This window comes from Myotis myotis, unplaced genomic scaffold (genome assembly GCF_014108235.1).
Source record: "Myotis myotis isolate mMyoMyo1 unplaced genomic scaffold, mMyoMyo1.p scaffold_m19_p_12, whole genome shotgun sequence".
Classification (NCBI taxonomy): domain Eukaryota; kingdom Metazoa; phylum Chordata; class Mammalia; order Chiroptera; family Vespertilionidae; genus Myotis; species Myotis myotis.
In genome coordinates this window covers 15,725,195-15,740,303 of record NW_023416316.1, presented here as the reverse complement: position 1 = coordinate 15,740,303, position 15,109 = coordinate 15,725,195, and the positions used below count along the sequence as shown (strand labels likewise).

At 36.1% G+C, this 15,109-nt stretch overlaps 1 protein-coding gene across 2 annotated transcripts in view; it reads left to right on the top strand.

Moving 5' to 3' along the window:
* Nucleotides 1-15,109, top strand: part of KIAA1958 (KIAA1958 ortholog) — a 97,994-nt gene that overhangs the window by 61,107 nt on the left and 21,778 nt on the right. The window contains exon 3 of one of the 2 annotated variants that reach the window (XM_036329998.1): nucleotides 3,803-3,886. The exons of the other annotated variant lie outside the window; for it this stretch is intronic. Within the exon in view, the coding sequence (XP_036185891.1) occupies nucleotides 3,803-3,886 (84 nt within the window). The remainder of the gene's footprint in view (nucleotides 1-3,802; nucleotides 3,887-15,109) is intronic. 2 annotated transcript variants of the gene reach the window in all.

Below are 15,109 nucleotides of genomic sequence, written 5' to 3'. Positions count from 1 at the left end.
AAAGTGAATTGTGTAATTACACACACAGAGTTATCCCAGTAACTTTCCTGTCAGCTTCTGTGTTAATTCAGTCGACACGTTTTTAACGAATGCTATATTCTCGAGTGCTTTTCCAGACCTTGAATAAAGCTGTGTAGTCCTGGCTCCTACGGAGCTCACAGCCCACTCGGGAGAGACATATGCTAAGCAGGTTATCAAGTAAACATGTAAAGTATGTCAGATGGCGGTAGGTATGTGGAAGAAAATAACAAAATAAGGGGAATAAAGAATCTCGAAGGTAGAGAATTGGGGTATTGATTTTGTTCTCCCCAAAATCAGCTTTTTCATGGCATTTAGAGGTTCTTTGCACTTAAAATATCCAGTCTCCTCTCTTTGGTGTTATATTTATAATGACTATGTACAACTCTCCATGTGGTCATCCTACTGGTCTAGCTTTATTCCCCCCTCCAACCCTTCTCCCATCCCCAAACCAGGATAGAGGTTTTACAGTCCTCATAAGCATAAGCCAGATTCCTTCTCATCTCTTTCCCTTTGCTCATGCAGTTTCTTCCTGGAATGCCCTACCTTCCTATCCTAATTAGCCAAACGGTACCCATCCTTTAATACCTTGCTCAAGCTCTATTTGACTTCTCTCTTTTTTCTTTCTGAATTCCTATACGATCTAGACTAGAGCCACAAACTCTTTCCTAATTATACAGCCATGTATGGTTTTTTTAAAATTAGTTTTATGTGTAATAGTCATCTCGTCTAGTTATGATGGAATCTACAGAACCATCAGGGACTTACCTTTGACTACACCCCACAGGTCTTCTTGAAATGCTAGGGCGCACCGTGGGTACCCACACATGTGGATTAAATATTCATTCCAGCTGCAGCTTCATAAATGTAAATCTACTCACCTGATTTCTTTTTACCTTTTCTTTTACTTTCCAAATTTAAAATATATTTTTATTTAGTAAGCTGATGGATTTATCATTTAGTGATTTATAAGGAGAATTTGAATATCATTTGTTTTCTCTAGCTAGTGAGAATACCAAATACTCTTAAATGAAAATAATAAATAAGTTAAACATCGAGAAATGTGTTTTATTGCTTCAGATGTATTACTTTCATAAAATCATAAAAGGAGTGTGATAGCTGAGTTTATTTTCTGTTGCGTGCTATAGCAATAGAAGCAAATGGATCTGAATTTAAATCTAACATAAATCTAAAAAAAAAAATGTAACCTAAATCTCAAATTAAGTGAGAAGACAAGATACTGCTCTAATTATGTTTTCCCATCCCATCTCCTAACAAGGGAGATAATAATTAGATTAATGGGCCATGAAGACTATGTAAATAAGTACAGGAAGTTGGTCTGTAAAAACCTTACCCAGGGTCTCCATAAGAGTTCCTGAGCCAGTGTTGGGGCTCCTCCTTAGGCCCCCCTTCGAGTCACAGACCCTTGGGTTTTTTCAGACCCATTTCATTGTGCATGTTTCTCCCATAGAGCATTCCAATAAAAATTGTCTTAAACCAAATGGCGTAGAGTGAATAAACACTTACCATTGACTTATATGTCCTTATTTCATTCACCATGATTGAAGATCTTAATTTGTGCCCAGTTTTCATGGTCATCATTTCCACCCGACAAGCTCTCTTGGCCTTTCTTATACCTTAGGACACATCTTGCTAAAGGATGCACAAAATCAATCGAGATACATAGCGCAGATGCTCAGACACAGTTCAGTGCTGTGGCAGCTGGATGCTGAGATGCTGAGTATAGTTCCCAGGGAAGAAGCTTGGTGGGATTACGCTAGCTGTTCAGAGTTTGTGCTGCTTCTGTAACAGCTCATTGCAAAACCAACACTGAATGCTACTTTTCCAACAGTGAAAATCCTCTTCAGATTTCATTAGCAAAAAACAGGTGCTAGGTCTTTCGCAAAAGTGAAGTGGCATCATGCAGACTTTCAAAAGGGGGGGATACCTATACTAGATTTTATGGATGGCTTCTCCTTTTGAAAAGCCTAGAGTAAGATTTAATAAATATTAAGGTTCTTGTGGATGGTACAGCAAGAAATAAGTGATCACTCATTCAAAGAACCAAGGTCACTCATCCCTTCTACTTAGAGGATACCAACTAATGATGCTTAAGTTCAACAGACTTAAATTCTTTTATTTGGCCCTAACCGGTTTGGCTCAGTGGATAGTGCATTGGCCTGCGGACTGAAGGGTCCCAGGTTCGATTTCAGTCAAGGGCATGTACCGTGGTTCCGGGCACATCCCCAGTAGTGGATGTGCAGGAGGCAGCTGATCGATGTTTCTCTCTCATCGATGTTTCTAACTCTCTGTCCCTCTCCCTTCCTCTCTAAAAAATCAATAAAATATATATTTTAAAAAAATATTTTATTTTATTCGCATACCCTTGAAAAGAACTTTGAGAAACTGAATACCACTCACTCATTCTTAAATGGACACCCTAAGGTTTTCAATGTTAGTTTTAATTCGAGTATTTTTGTAAAAAGGAGGTAGAAAATATTGAATATTATATAAAATGAAGATGAGATTGACCGCAAATAGGATCAGTATTTCATAGAATTAAAAGAATCAACCTCACTGGCCTATAAATAGCCCCTTTCAAAAGTCCTGAATTCAGAACACAATTTAGGCCCAATTACCCTGTTTCTCATGGTATATTTCACCTATTTAGGATATGGATAAGACAGAGGATAAGCAACATTACCAATTTAATCACCAATTTATAAATTGTGTTTGGCCTCACAAAGTCTTTTACACCCCAGTGTATGTACCATGGTAGATTTGAGATAGCAACATGTGCAAACTAAGCCTTCATTTCAGACAGATACATTTTAGAAAAGATTCCATGGGAAAGTTGAGGAACTGGATCTTTTATTCCCCAAAGTTTTCTGTGAATGTTTATTTCTTAGAAAGTCTTTATTTGAAGTTTGAAGACCGCTGTGATAGATATTTGAACAAGGTAGTCAAAATAAACAGATGTGCTGGCCCCTTTGGCTTTACATGTAAACAGTAAAGGAAGCCATCATGATAAAGGTTACATGTAACCTGTGGCTTCCATCTTTTTGATGGAAAGAGACACGTTTTTATACACATCTTTACTGTTGATATAGAAACAATTTCAAATGGAATTAGCATAACTGAAAGTTGAGTCCAATGAAGCATAAAATATACTTTGTATATTTGAATTTTGGAAATATGATCTCAAAAATGTGCCTATAAAAAGTCTAATTTGCTAGTTTAGTGAATTTTAATTCATTTTATAAAGTTATGAGGATTTTGGCAATTATACCTTAGGACTGTCATTTTAAAATAACATGATCGTTTATAAATGTGTACAGTACACAAAAAGGAGTGTGTTTTATGAATAAAATTTTATTAGAAATTTTATTTTTACTGTTGTATGTGGTTATTACAAAGACTTCCTTTCGCTGAGCAACCTTACCAATTCAAGTTCTCCTAAATGTCTCACATGTCTCCTAAAACAAAGGCAGCCTCTGATCTCACTCTTTCCACAAACCTTCACGCACTAAACTATGTGCTAATGATACAAGATGCTCATTTTGATTGCAAAGGGCCATGCTTTTGTCTGGTACATCACTTGTGAATATAACAGTTGGCTATTACAATGCAACAGGTATATAAGTCACATTTACCAGTGACCTCTGTAAAATTGATCCCTTCTTTCCCTTTTCATTATAAAAGGAAACTTTATTTCAGAGTAGAAAGTGCATTGTCTGAACTCATCAACACCCTCTCTATCCCTCCCCTCCCCAATTTGTTGCAGACCAGGATGAAAGAGCAGCTGAGCTCAGCAGAGAGCAGAATGAGAAAACCATCCGGAGCACGCAGACTGCGCTCCGCAATTTCCGCGAGTTCCTCATCTCCAAGTACCCTTCGGAAACAAGAGAGATCTATGTCATCCCTTGCAAGGAGCTGGATGCCTACCTTGCCTCTTTCTTTGTAGATGCCAGGCAGAAGGATGGGTCCGAATATGAACCCAACAGCTTGGCCAATTACCAGTGTGGACTCGAACGGTACCTAAAAGAGCACAGGTATGGCTACAGTATCACCAGGGATAAGGAATTCAAGCGTTCCCAGGAGGCCCTGAAGCAGAAGCAGATTGAACTCCGCTGCAAAGGAAAGGGAAATAAGCCACACAAGTCCATGAAGCTCACCTTTGCCGATGAGCTCATTCTGCGGAAAAGGGGACTGCTAAGCCGCTATAACCCCGAAGGCCTGCTCAACCTCGTCTGGCTCAACAACACAAAGGCTTTTGGGCATTGCACAGGCTTCCATGGATCTACCTTGAAGTGGGGTGATATCCGGCTCCGGGTCACAGAGACGGGGCTGGAATACTTAGAGTGGATGGGTCAAGACACCGGCGACCTGAATGCCAAAACCAAGAGAGGGGGGACGGACTCCCGTGTGTATGCCACCCAGCACGCCCCACAGACGTGCCCCATCCAGGACTACAAGGAGTATGCCCAGCGGCGGCCTCCAGCCATGCGCTACGAGGATGCCCCTTTCTATTTGTCCATCAAGCCAGTCGTGAACTTGGCGGCTCTGCATTGGTACAACTGCCAGGCGCTCGGCAAGAACAAGCTGGCCAAGATGGTGAAGACCATGTGTGAGAAGGGCAACATCCCCGGCAGGAAAACCAACTTCAGTGTGTACCAGAGCTGCAGCACCTTGTCCGAGGCCCAGAGCAACCAGCTGGTGCTGATCTGTAACAATCTGAGCCAGCAGGCTGCCCAGTCGGTGGCCGGGCACTCCAACAGCAGCAATTTCATCGTCTCTGCCTCCTATGACTCTTCCTCAGACACTGCTTGACCAGGTGGCTTGAGCCAGACCCCGGTGTGGTTACTGTGTTCGGAGAAACTGTGACTATACACTGCTTCTCACTCCTTTTCCTCTGCCCTCAGTGTTAACTTTATAAAAATATATATTTTTCTTTTTACAAATAAGCAAGGGAGATAGTTTAGTATTACGAACATAGTATTTATAGGCTTCAAACAAATGTCCCTGTGGGTGATGACATGTAATTACTGTTACAGAATTTTATAAAACCATAGTGGCTCTCAGGCAACACAAAGTAGAGAAGGGATTACGTTTTTCAAAAAAAACTGTCAAAAAGGAAACAGTCATCCTTAGACGCTTGTGTCCTCAACTCCTGCTTTTCCTCCTCACCTCACGGCTCATTGTTAGTCTTCTTAATAAATAACTTTATTTATTTAATTTTTAATATTCTTTACTAATCAGGAGGAGATAACACTAACTTTACTGCTTACACAAAATTACATTCAGTCAGATCCAGAATATGAAAGTGTTGATAATAAACTCAACATTAAATTATATATATATATATATATATATATATTTTTTTTTTTTTTGCTTAATTAGAATTTTAGTTTCTGTGCCTCGTTTTTTGCAATGTATGAAAACTTAGAAGCTTAGCTAACATTTTTTTCCTTTGGGGGGCAAGGGGAGTAGAAGGAGAGAATAAAGGTGCCATTCTTTTTGGAACATATATAACTTTAAAATAATATGCAAAGTCCCATATTGCAGCAAAAAAGACTGTTACATGGCTCATTTTTACTATTATGCTTAAACCTGGATAGAATTCTTTTGTTCCCTAGGAAATCAGTGTAAATGAAATTTGATGATCAGATTTAGAAGCAATTTAAAACTACCGAAGCTTTGAAAATGTTCCCAAGCATTATATTTTATATCAAGCATAAAGAGAAGGTAGAGAGTAGGAAAGTCTTACTAAAGATCTAGAAGCACTAGTTAAGACAACAAAAAAACTCATTCTCTTCAAAGCTCAAATCCCTCTTGAATTATTTATGTATAAGCATTAAGTTCACTATCTTTTCCCTAGGGGATTACTGGACTCGGTAGCTGAGATCAAAGGAATATCGACACTCATTTTAGGTAGCAGATTTAGCTGAATTCAAAGCATTCTTGAAAATGTGCAAAATTTCTTCTACAGTAAATACAAATGTATTTATCTGCAATATCCTGCAATTATAATAATAATAATTTTGGTTAAACAGCTCTTTGTGGTAGTTTTTCCAAGATCTTTATTTTCAAGTCTTGAAGCCTATGGTGAATAATTAGTTTAGGTACTTCAAAAATAAAATCCATTCAGACAATAAAGTTGAACTAGGTTTCTATCCTATATAATTAATGACAAAAAAAATCCAAATCTTCATTGCTTTGTTGGATCTGGGAATGTTTGTTCTTTGAGGCAACCTCCTAAATTCAGTTAGCTGGGAAGATAGGTGGTATTTTATGCATTAATTTATTATATGACCAGGACAAATTTTGTTTTGATTTGCTTTGCTGAGCTTTCCCATGGCTGGGCAGCTCTTTCCAGCTCTAAGTCACAAGCACATAAAGACCCATCCATTCCTCTAAACTGTGACCTTTCCATGGACTCAGGAGTGGGAAGTCTGTCATGGACTTTGTGTGGTAGAATCAACTTCTTTTCCTCCGTAGAGAGGCATCCAAAAGCAAGAAGGAAGGGCAGATGATACCTTGCTTTATTTTTTGTATTAATAATGCTGATAGGCACCAATTTTAATCCAATATGTGTGCCAGCACTGTGCTGAGTGACTTGTGTGCATCAGTTACACAAGAAATAGTTACTCATTGTATGAAAATTAGGAAATACAGATACGCATTTTATATATATCTGTATGTCTGCTAGCCAAAAATAATCACTGTTAACATTTTTGGTAAATATTTCCTCAGACCTTTCAACATATACATATTTATTTGTATGTTTATTATCTTAATCCTTGCAACAACTTTGAAAGGTAGGTGAGTTAGCTTCATTTTATGTTACGATCAAGACAAATCAATTAGATTATAGCTAAGAAATGGTACTGTCTGTCATCTGACGGCAGAGTTTTTCTATTTACCTTTCTTAGTTCCAGCTCATAGTTTCCAGTGATTTGAGTCAGATGTGGGGACAGTGTCTTCCCAGCCTCCAGGGGTGCTGAATTACCTTTCCCGGTGGCATGCTCTGTCCCCTGGTCCCTCCTCTTCTGTTCATTTTGAACCGTGGGTCTCTTTCTCCCAGTTCCCTTTACAAAAACAGTTACTTTATAACTGGTCCACAAATACAACAGGACAGCCTACTGTAAAATAGCTTTTTAAAAAATACGGATATTTTTACATAGGGTGCTTCTCATATTTAAGGAAATGCTTTCTGTAAAGAACAGTTAAAATGTGATTGCACATCTTATTTTTGCACTGACATATTTTTAAAAAAATTCTTGATCTGTTTTAGACAGCAAAGTAAGTTTGTCATGAGAAGAAGGGGTGGTCAGTATGCACTGAGAAAACAGAACTAGGAAATTTCAAATTTCTGTTTGTGTTGATTGAGGTATTAATATTAAAACCTCTCTCCTGTTTAATCCTATTGTGTTTGCATTTAGAAGAACACAGTTAAATGGAGAATGTCAGTTTGTTTTTTTAAATTTATTTTTGCTTTGATAACTGAAACCAAATAGGAACATTGTGGCAGATTTAGAAGACTGTCTTCAGAAGAACGGCTTAGGAGACATAGAGCCGAATTAGTATCTTGGTTATAGGGCTGGTCTGAATACGAGTCATAAATCCGCATCATAATCTGAGTTAAATTGTGAAAAATTATCTGCAACTACCTCTACATTTTATGCTTTCGTATAAATAATACTGAGGACATAACACTGCCAGGTGCCGTTTTTATTGTTACTGTTACTTAAAAAAAAATTATATCCATACTGTGACATTTCAGCCAAAATCATTTATGTGCTTTAGCAAAAGTGCAACTGTCCGGCAGGTATTCACCACAATAGAGCATGCTGCCTTTGCAGGTGATCCCATGGTTCATATAAAAACACTAAAACTTTGTTTGCAATGTATACATTTTAAGGTCAGTGTAATGTCATGTAAGAAATTTTCCAGTCCTCCTCACGTGATTCTAACAAATATGCCAAGCCCACCTGTCAGTTTGGATGACATAGCTGCATAATTCAATTTTCTATATTCATGTGAGTGACGGGCTATTAAAAACAATAGATGGTAGCAGTTTTGTTGTTGTTTTTTTAAATTATAAGTCTCAGCAAGGGAGGGACATTGATTTGAGAAAGAAATATTGATCTGTTCCCTTCTGTACATGCCCCGGTAGGGGATTGAACCTGCAACCTGGGTATGTTCCCCGACCGGGAATCGAACCCAAGACCTTCTGATGCACGGGATGGTGCTCCAACCAACTGAGCCACATCGGTCAGGGCTGTAGCAATTTTTTTAGAAGCCATAACATTTGAAGAGGTTAACAGTATTCAGGATGTTTATCCAACAGAGCTTATCCTTAAGATTCTTGGTTAGTATGGCCGGTCTGAATGTGATTCATAAATACACTTCAGCTATTTAAACTATTTGTTATATTGTTTTTTTCCAGTTTAAACTTTCCCTATGTTAATTCACCTTTCCCTATGTTAAATCACTTCCTGATATACAAAGGAATAATATGCAAAATTTCTAGCATAGATTGGTCCTCTGGTGTTTCAGTTAGATCATTGTTAACATTAACTTGTCTACGTCCTGAAGCTGAGATTTCAAATGCCATTAAATCAAATGACCTCACTGAGATGAAAATTTACAGTCCTATCAACAAAAATTTGAGCACCTAATATCTAGACACAGAGGTACGAAGATGTATAAGTACTCCCTGCTCTCAAAGAATTCATAAAAGATACTGTAATAAAAGTGTCATTTCATTTTTGAGAGCCAACAAAAATTTAAAAATACAAACTCTATGCCAGTACTGTTTTGCATAGCTTCCCAAACTTTGTACTCATGTTATTTAGCCATTGAATATGTTGATTTGCTATAAAAGACATAATGTTGCTTTGAGTATTTTTTGGAGAATCTTCCATAGAGCCTGTTTTAAAATCAATAATAAGGCCAAGCCGTTTACATAGGTGCACATCCATGTGTTCACATAGGTGCACACATGTATAGAGAAGTATTGTAGATTGTTGTCAATGACTACCATTGATTGAGTTCTTAAAATGTAAGTTGGTCCGCTTAATTTTCACGATGGTCCTGTGAGGCTAGGTATCATGTCTCCGAATGAGGAAATGAGAGAAGTCAAGCTGTTTGCTCATGTTAACAGTGAATACTTAAGACCATCAGGATCTGAAACAAAATCCTTTTCTGCTGTAGCTGCTTGTTCGCACAGTGATTTGCTGTGCTTCTGTAGACCCTCTGAAGCGATAAATTATAAATGAAATTTCTGTATGATAAAGTCATCAATATTCACTCAACTCCGAATGGTTGAGAACAGTGCCATCACGTGGCATGTTTGTAGCACATGGTTTAGGCCCCATCACGGGAGTTTGTGTGAGGTTGGACATTCAACAGAGTTTTTTTGCCCTGGCCATAAGTAGAGAGCAAAAATTGGTGCCACTCTCTATAGAACACTTAACTTTGTCATGGAGATGGGTGTGTACGTGCACAAGTAACTACATCTTTAAAAGTGACTATTTGTTTTTTTTTCTCAAATAAACCAGAAATCCAACTTCAAGAGAGTTCCTTATAATTCAGACGAGGAGTGGGGAGGTTCTAGACATAAAGAGCACCTCTCTTAGGCCCAAAAGTGATATTGCCATCCTCAAGATATTGAACATTGGTTGCCAGTCTGCCAGGGAGTTTGGTCTCGCCTATAAATTTGGTGACAGAAAATTAAAAATACTCAGTAAAATGTTTTGTTTTTCTTATTTTTTGTTTTTTAATCAATCATGATTGTTTATAAAACAAAGCTTTGGGGGGGGGAAATACTATCTTGTTTCTCAGAATTAGAGATTGTGAAACCATTCATATTTTTTTCCAGGTTGACTATCTCCACAGTTTAATATACTAGAGACAATATATATTAATTGATTTTAATCAGTCTTTTCTAGTTTGGCTATCTCTACAGTTTAATATACTAGAGACAATATATGTTAATTGATTTTAATCAGCCTTTTTCTGACTGGTTTTCTTTTTTTTCTAGCCAAAATAAAAGCTATACTACTTATCATCTATAAATAAAAACTCCCTATCATGTAATAAAGGAAATAATTTTCCAGGCCTAGGGGAAATATCATGGGGAGTGCATGATAATTTATTGCAGTAAAATAAAGTGTTCGGTCATGAAAAAAATTGTTATGAATACTAAAGAATTAACCAGTTCTTAATTATTTTAATGCATTTTTAAATATGCAAGACATATCTGTGCACATTCACCATATGGTGTGATACAGATAGTTACTTATTAAGAAACACACCACTTGCGAGGACATCTTCAGTTGTGTGTTTTTTTTCCTTAATTCATGGTATTCAAACATTGCTTCTCCCCACTGGGATCTGACTGAGATGATACGAATGTGTAGCTTTTGTAAAGTGATGAAACTTAGTATGATTTTAAGAGATCCTTGCCAGAGAATATAACTGGGATGAAGAAATACACTGCTTATGTCATCCTGTTGGTGTATTTCTAACGATATAAAAACAGAAAAGGGGATGATATTGGTAAACTGCCAACAACTCTGATTTCACTTTTCTAAACAGAGAAAAGAAAGATAATAAAAATTTCTTATGGTCCATCCTACTTGTAAATTGACCAATTGGGTCTGCCAAAGCTGAGGAAAAGACCTGATGATTTTTTAAAAGGTTGCATTTTAATACATTTAAATTGAGTTTTTATGCAAACCATGACCTAGTTGAATTACACTCAAGAGTATTGATTAGTCAGAGTAGTAAGTTGATCAGAAAATTAATTAGGCCAGAGTATTAGAAACATCTAAATTAATCCAGTCCTCTTCTTTTACAGAAGAAGGAGACAGCCCTAGAGACATTAGCAGAATGCCAGGTGCACACACCTGGTTAGAATCAGAGCCACAACTGGAACCCAAGGGAACCCAAGCATCCTGACTTCCAGTTCATAAATAGAGTTTAGGGAAGAAAAACAACCCTACATTTTCGCTGAGTTAAGAAAGGACATCCTTGTTTTCAAAACTACAAATTTATATTAGAAGTACCATCAAACTGCCAGTTTTCAAATAGGCTTTTTTTTTTTTTTTTTGCATGTGTATTTTCGCTTTTCATTGTGTAGTATTATATCTTGATTTTAGCCACTTCTTTTGAAATTTGATGGGATAATCTCTAAATGTAATCACTTGCCTTGGTATTTTTAACGAACATCTCTTAGCCTACCCCATTTATAATTAGCTTTCATTTATGGAGGGGAAACATGATAATTTTTAGTAACAAGACTTCTATAATGATTATAATCTATAACAATTATAAACTAAAAAGTAACTTTTTAAAAAACTTGGTATTCATTTGAATATCCAACTATATAGCATCGATATTACTGATTTGGAAGGCAGTCTACTATATCCTTTTTTAGTCTATGAAAAGTTTAAAAAATCATCTTGAAAGTTTGGGACATATCTTCAATCAAAATGATCAAATTTCTATCAACATAATTAGAATGTTTCTAATCAACATAATTAGAATTTATTTAGAGGTAGGAAGAGGGGGAATAGGAATTGTGAAAGAAACTTTACAGCAGGAAGATGTAGAAAATGCAAAGTATTTGTAAATTCTCATATTAACCTGCTTACTCTTCAAAAAGGAAATTCAAGCATAAATTTAAAAAAAATTTTACAAATTTTTATTTTACTAATATTTACTAAATCATAGTTGAAGAAAAAAGATGAAATTTTGGGATGTTAAAAAAAAGTACAATGAAATTTTTGTCTTTTGAATGCAATGTTGAATTTTGCTAGACTTCTAATGTTCTTTGTATTACACTGGAATTAGAGAGCAGTTTTTACCATTATACATTCATTTCAAAGAGCTCTGAAAATGTTTGGCATAATTTATTTATTTGTGGTTAGTAGAATTAAGACGACATCAGCAATATAGAATCTGAACAGTAATTGTGCATACTGTATTTAAATGATTTTTATGCCTGTTTACTTTCTGTAATTCTTATATTTTATAAATCAAATACCTTAGTATACTTCCACTAGGATTAATTTATAATGATTATTTATACTGGATGAAGTAGTAGGTAGGTCCATTTTAGTATTAATCCACTCAGAGTAACTTTATCAAACTGAACTTTTATAACTATAATCCATTATATTACAACTTTTTAAATAGCGTTTATAACAAAATAATTTTTGTTTTATAAAATATTTGTTACAAAAAAAATCTTGCCAAAAAACCGTTACAATTTCTATGCATTGTGTAATATTCAGTGCCGTCTTTGTTGAGATTTTGCATGTTGTAGTAGGGTGCTCTTTCACATGTGTGTTTGTGGTGTTTATGTGGAATTGTTAACCATTGCTGCTGTCACTTATTGTAGTTAATCTGAAAAACTGTGCTAACAGGCTGTGCCAGTCGACATTGTGTGTGTGACTTGTGAACGTACGTACTTAACTGTTTAATATTTTGAGCCAGCACTTAGTGGCCTCTACAGAAGGATATATTGTAGTTGTCAAGCGGTGCCAACTTCAGAATGTTTTGTGTGTGTAATTCCAGGTCAGCTTTTCTTCCACAGTGTTCCCGACTCTTTGAAAGGGGAATGTTTGCAAAAAGAGAAAGCGAGAATTCTGAACTTTTTCAGTACTCCCCCACCCCCAACTTAAATCTTTTCTTTTTCTTTCTGATACTTGCGTCCCTTACAGAGAAATCCAGTAGATTGACAGTGTTCTTTTTTTTTTTTAATATATTTTATTAATTTTTTACAGAGAGGAAGGGAGAGAGATAGAGAGTTAGAAACATCGATGAGAGAGAAACCTCGATCAGCCGCCTCCTGCACACTCCCCGCTGGGGATGTGCCCGCAACCAAGGTACATGCCCTCGACCGGAATCGAACCCGGGACCCTTCAGTCCGCAGGCCGACGCTCTATCCACTGAGCCAAACCGGTTTTGGCAGATTGACAGTATTCTATTGACAATCATTAGGATGACAATTTCTCTTGATCTGGATTTTTTTGGTTGAACAATGTAATAACTGAGGACTCTAAGGTGTGTACATTATTTTTGTTGGGTATCATAGCTTATTGTTTGAATTGCATTTAATGAGAATATTTTTTTAAATTTTATTTGTAAGTGACCATGGAAACCTCAGAGTTCCCAAATATTAACTTTTGTAATCAGCATTTGCATGGACTTTTTGACATATTTGTTGTCTCACATTCGTGCCCACTTGTCGTTGGTTGGTTCCTAATAGTTCCATTTTCTATCAGCAATTCCATAAAAACTGACAGTAAAAAGAAAAATACTGCAAATGGTTTATTTCTACTATACTACTTATTGAAAGTCAAGGAAATATCATTGTACTTCTTCATACATTTATACTCTTAAAATGGAAGGGAAACTGTCGTAAAATGTTAGTAAGGAAAGAAGGCTAGTTCCTTAAGACCCTTTTCACACCAGATTGCCAAAATTCCTGTCAGTGCAGCGTGTCATTCTGTCTGCTCAATGGCTTATTATTACAAGATTCCTTTACTAAAGGGGTAATCCCCTGAACTGTACAGAGGCTTTCTGTATGATTGTCAGATACTTGGTGACAGACAGTGCTGTATTTGGAAACATTGCCGCTGAAATTGCTGATTTAAATTCTGATAATTTAACAACGAATTATTTGCTTAAAGGAAAAGAAAGGTAGATTTTAATAGTGAGCCTTTTCTCCAGAATATGCTTTAAACATTTGCCCTTCAAGGGAGGTAGTAAAAGCAATAAAAGGAAATTCAATCCTGCATATTCCAAATTCTAGATTCTGCCCTAAAGAAGTTCCTTGATTTCTGCATTGGGGATTTTCAGGCAAGACCTTTGTTCTTAGATTTCCTTTTATATTTTGGACACCAAAGATTATGGCATGATATATCCTGACGATTAACGGTAGATAGCAGTGGGCACATTTATTTGAATCCTGCTCTTGGATTTATTTACCCCCTTTGGGTCTTCTGTACATTTTGTATGTCTATCCTGAGGCCCTTATGCCTAGGGCAAATTTTAAATCAAATAATACATACATATTTATTAAGTTTCTAATTTATGGGGCTATGCTTCCACATGATTAAACTTTTTTTACTGCTATCGTTGGACATAGATTTGCCTCATGGTGAGCAATATCTTGTCCCTCTTTCATTTATCATCTGAAAATGTAACTCTAACCCTGTAGGCTGACACCTGGTGAGAGAATGACTGGAAGCATTTTGGATTCAACAGAATCACTGTATATGACTCATTTATCTGTTGAAATGATGAACTTTGGTGGTTTAGTAGAATGAATGCTGTATTCAACTTAAATAAGGTCTTCCATCTTTCTTACAAATTACAAGAATGATTTTAAGATTCCTTTCACTCTACCCCTTAGAAGTTAATTGGAATAAAGGTAGACATCAATTTAGTATAATTTAATACCAGGCATCTGTTTAGAAATACAACCACACAATTAATACTTGGAAATTTTTATGAACAATAGATCTATTCTTAGAAGATGCATTTACTTTCTGCCCTATTTGATAGATTATCATTTTTTATATATTTTCTGGCCACTTGGCTTTTAACAGATATTACATGAAAAGAAAGCACATGTGTGCCTACTCTAATATTTAAAAATTATCTTCTTAAGCTGCTACAGTTATAATTTGTGAAAGAAAGAGGAGAAAGGTGAATTGAAATGGAGAGAAATTTCTGTTAATATGTTAAAATGTGTGACTGTGATACTCGTGGTTAATATTCTGCCAGTTGGCATTTGTAATATGATAGAACTTTTTTGTTAGTAAGTGTATACTCTTGGTTTCATTTTTATTTTGCTGCTCACTGATCTTTTACACTAATATGTTTTCATCTTTATTAGCTCACTGTTTTTGCTTCATATTTGTCTGTGTACTTGCGTGCTAAATAAAATTCTAGTTTTATGTCCCAGTGGTTTATTCCATTGTGTGTATAATGTTTGCCTCTAATGTAATAGTGTAATAATCTGTTGTTTTCAGTATTTGTTGGTACAGCCTAAACTTATGGAAATAAGAAAAAC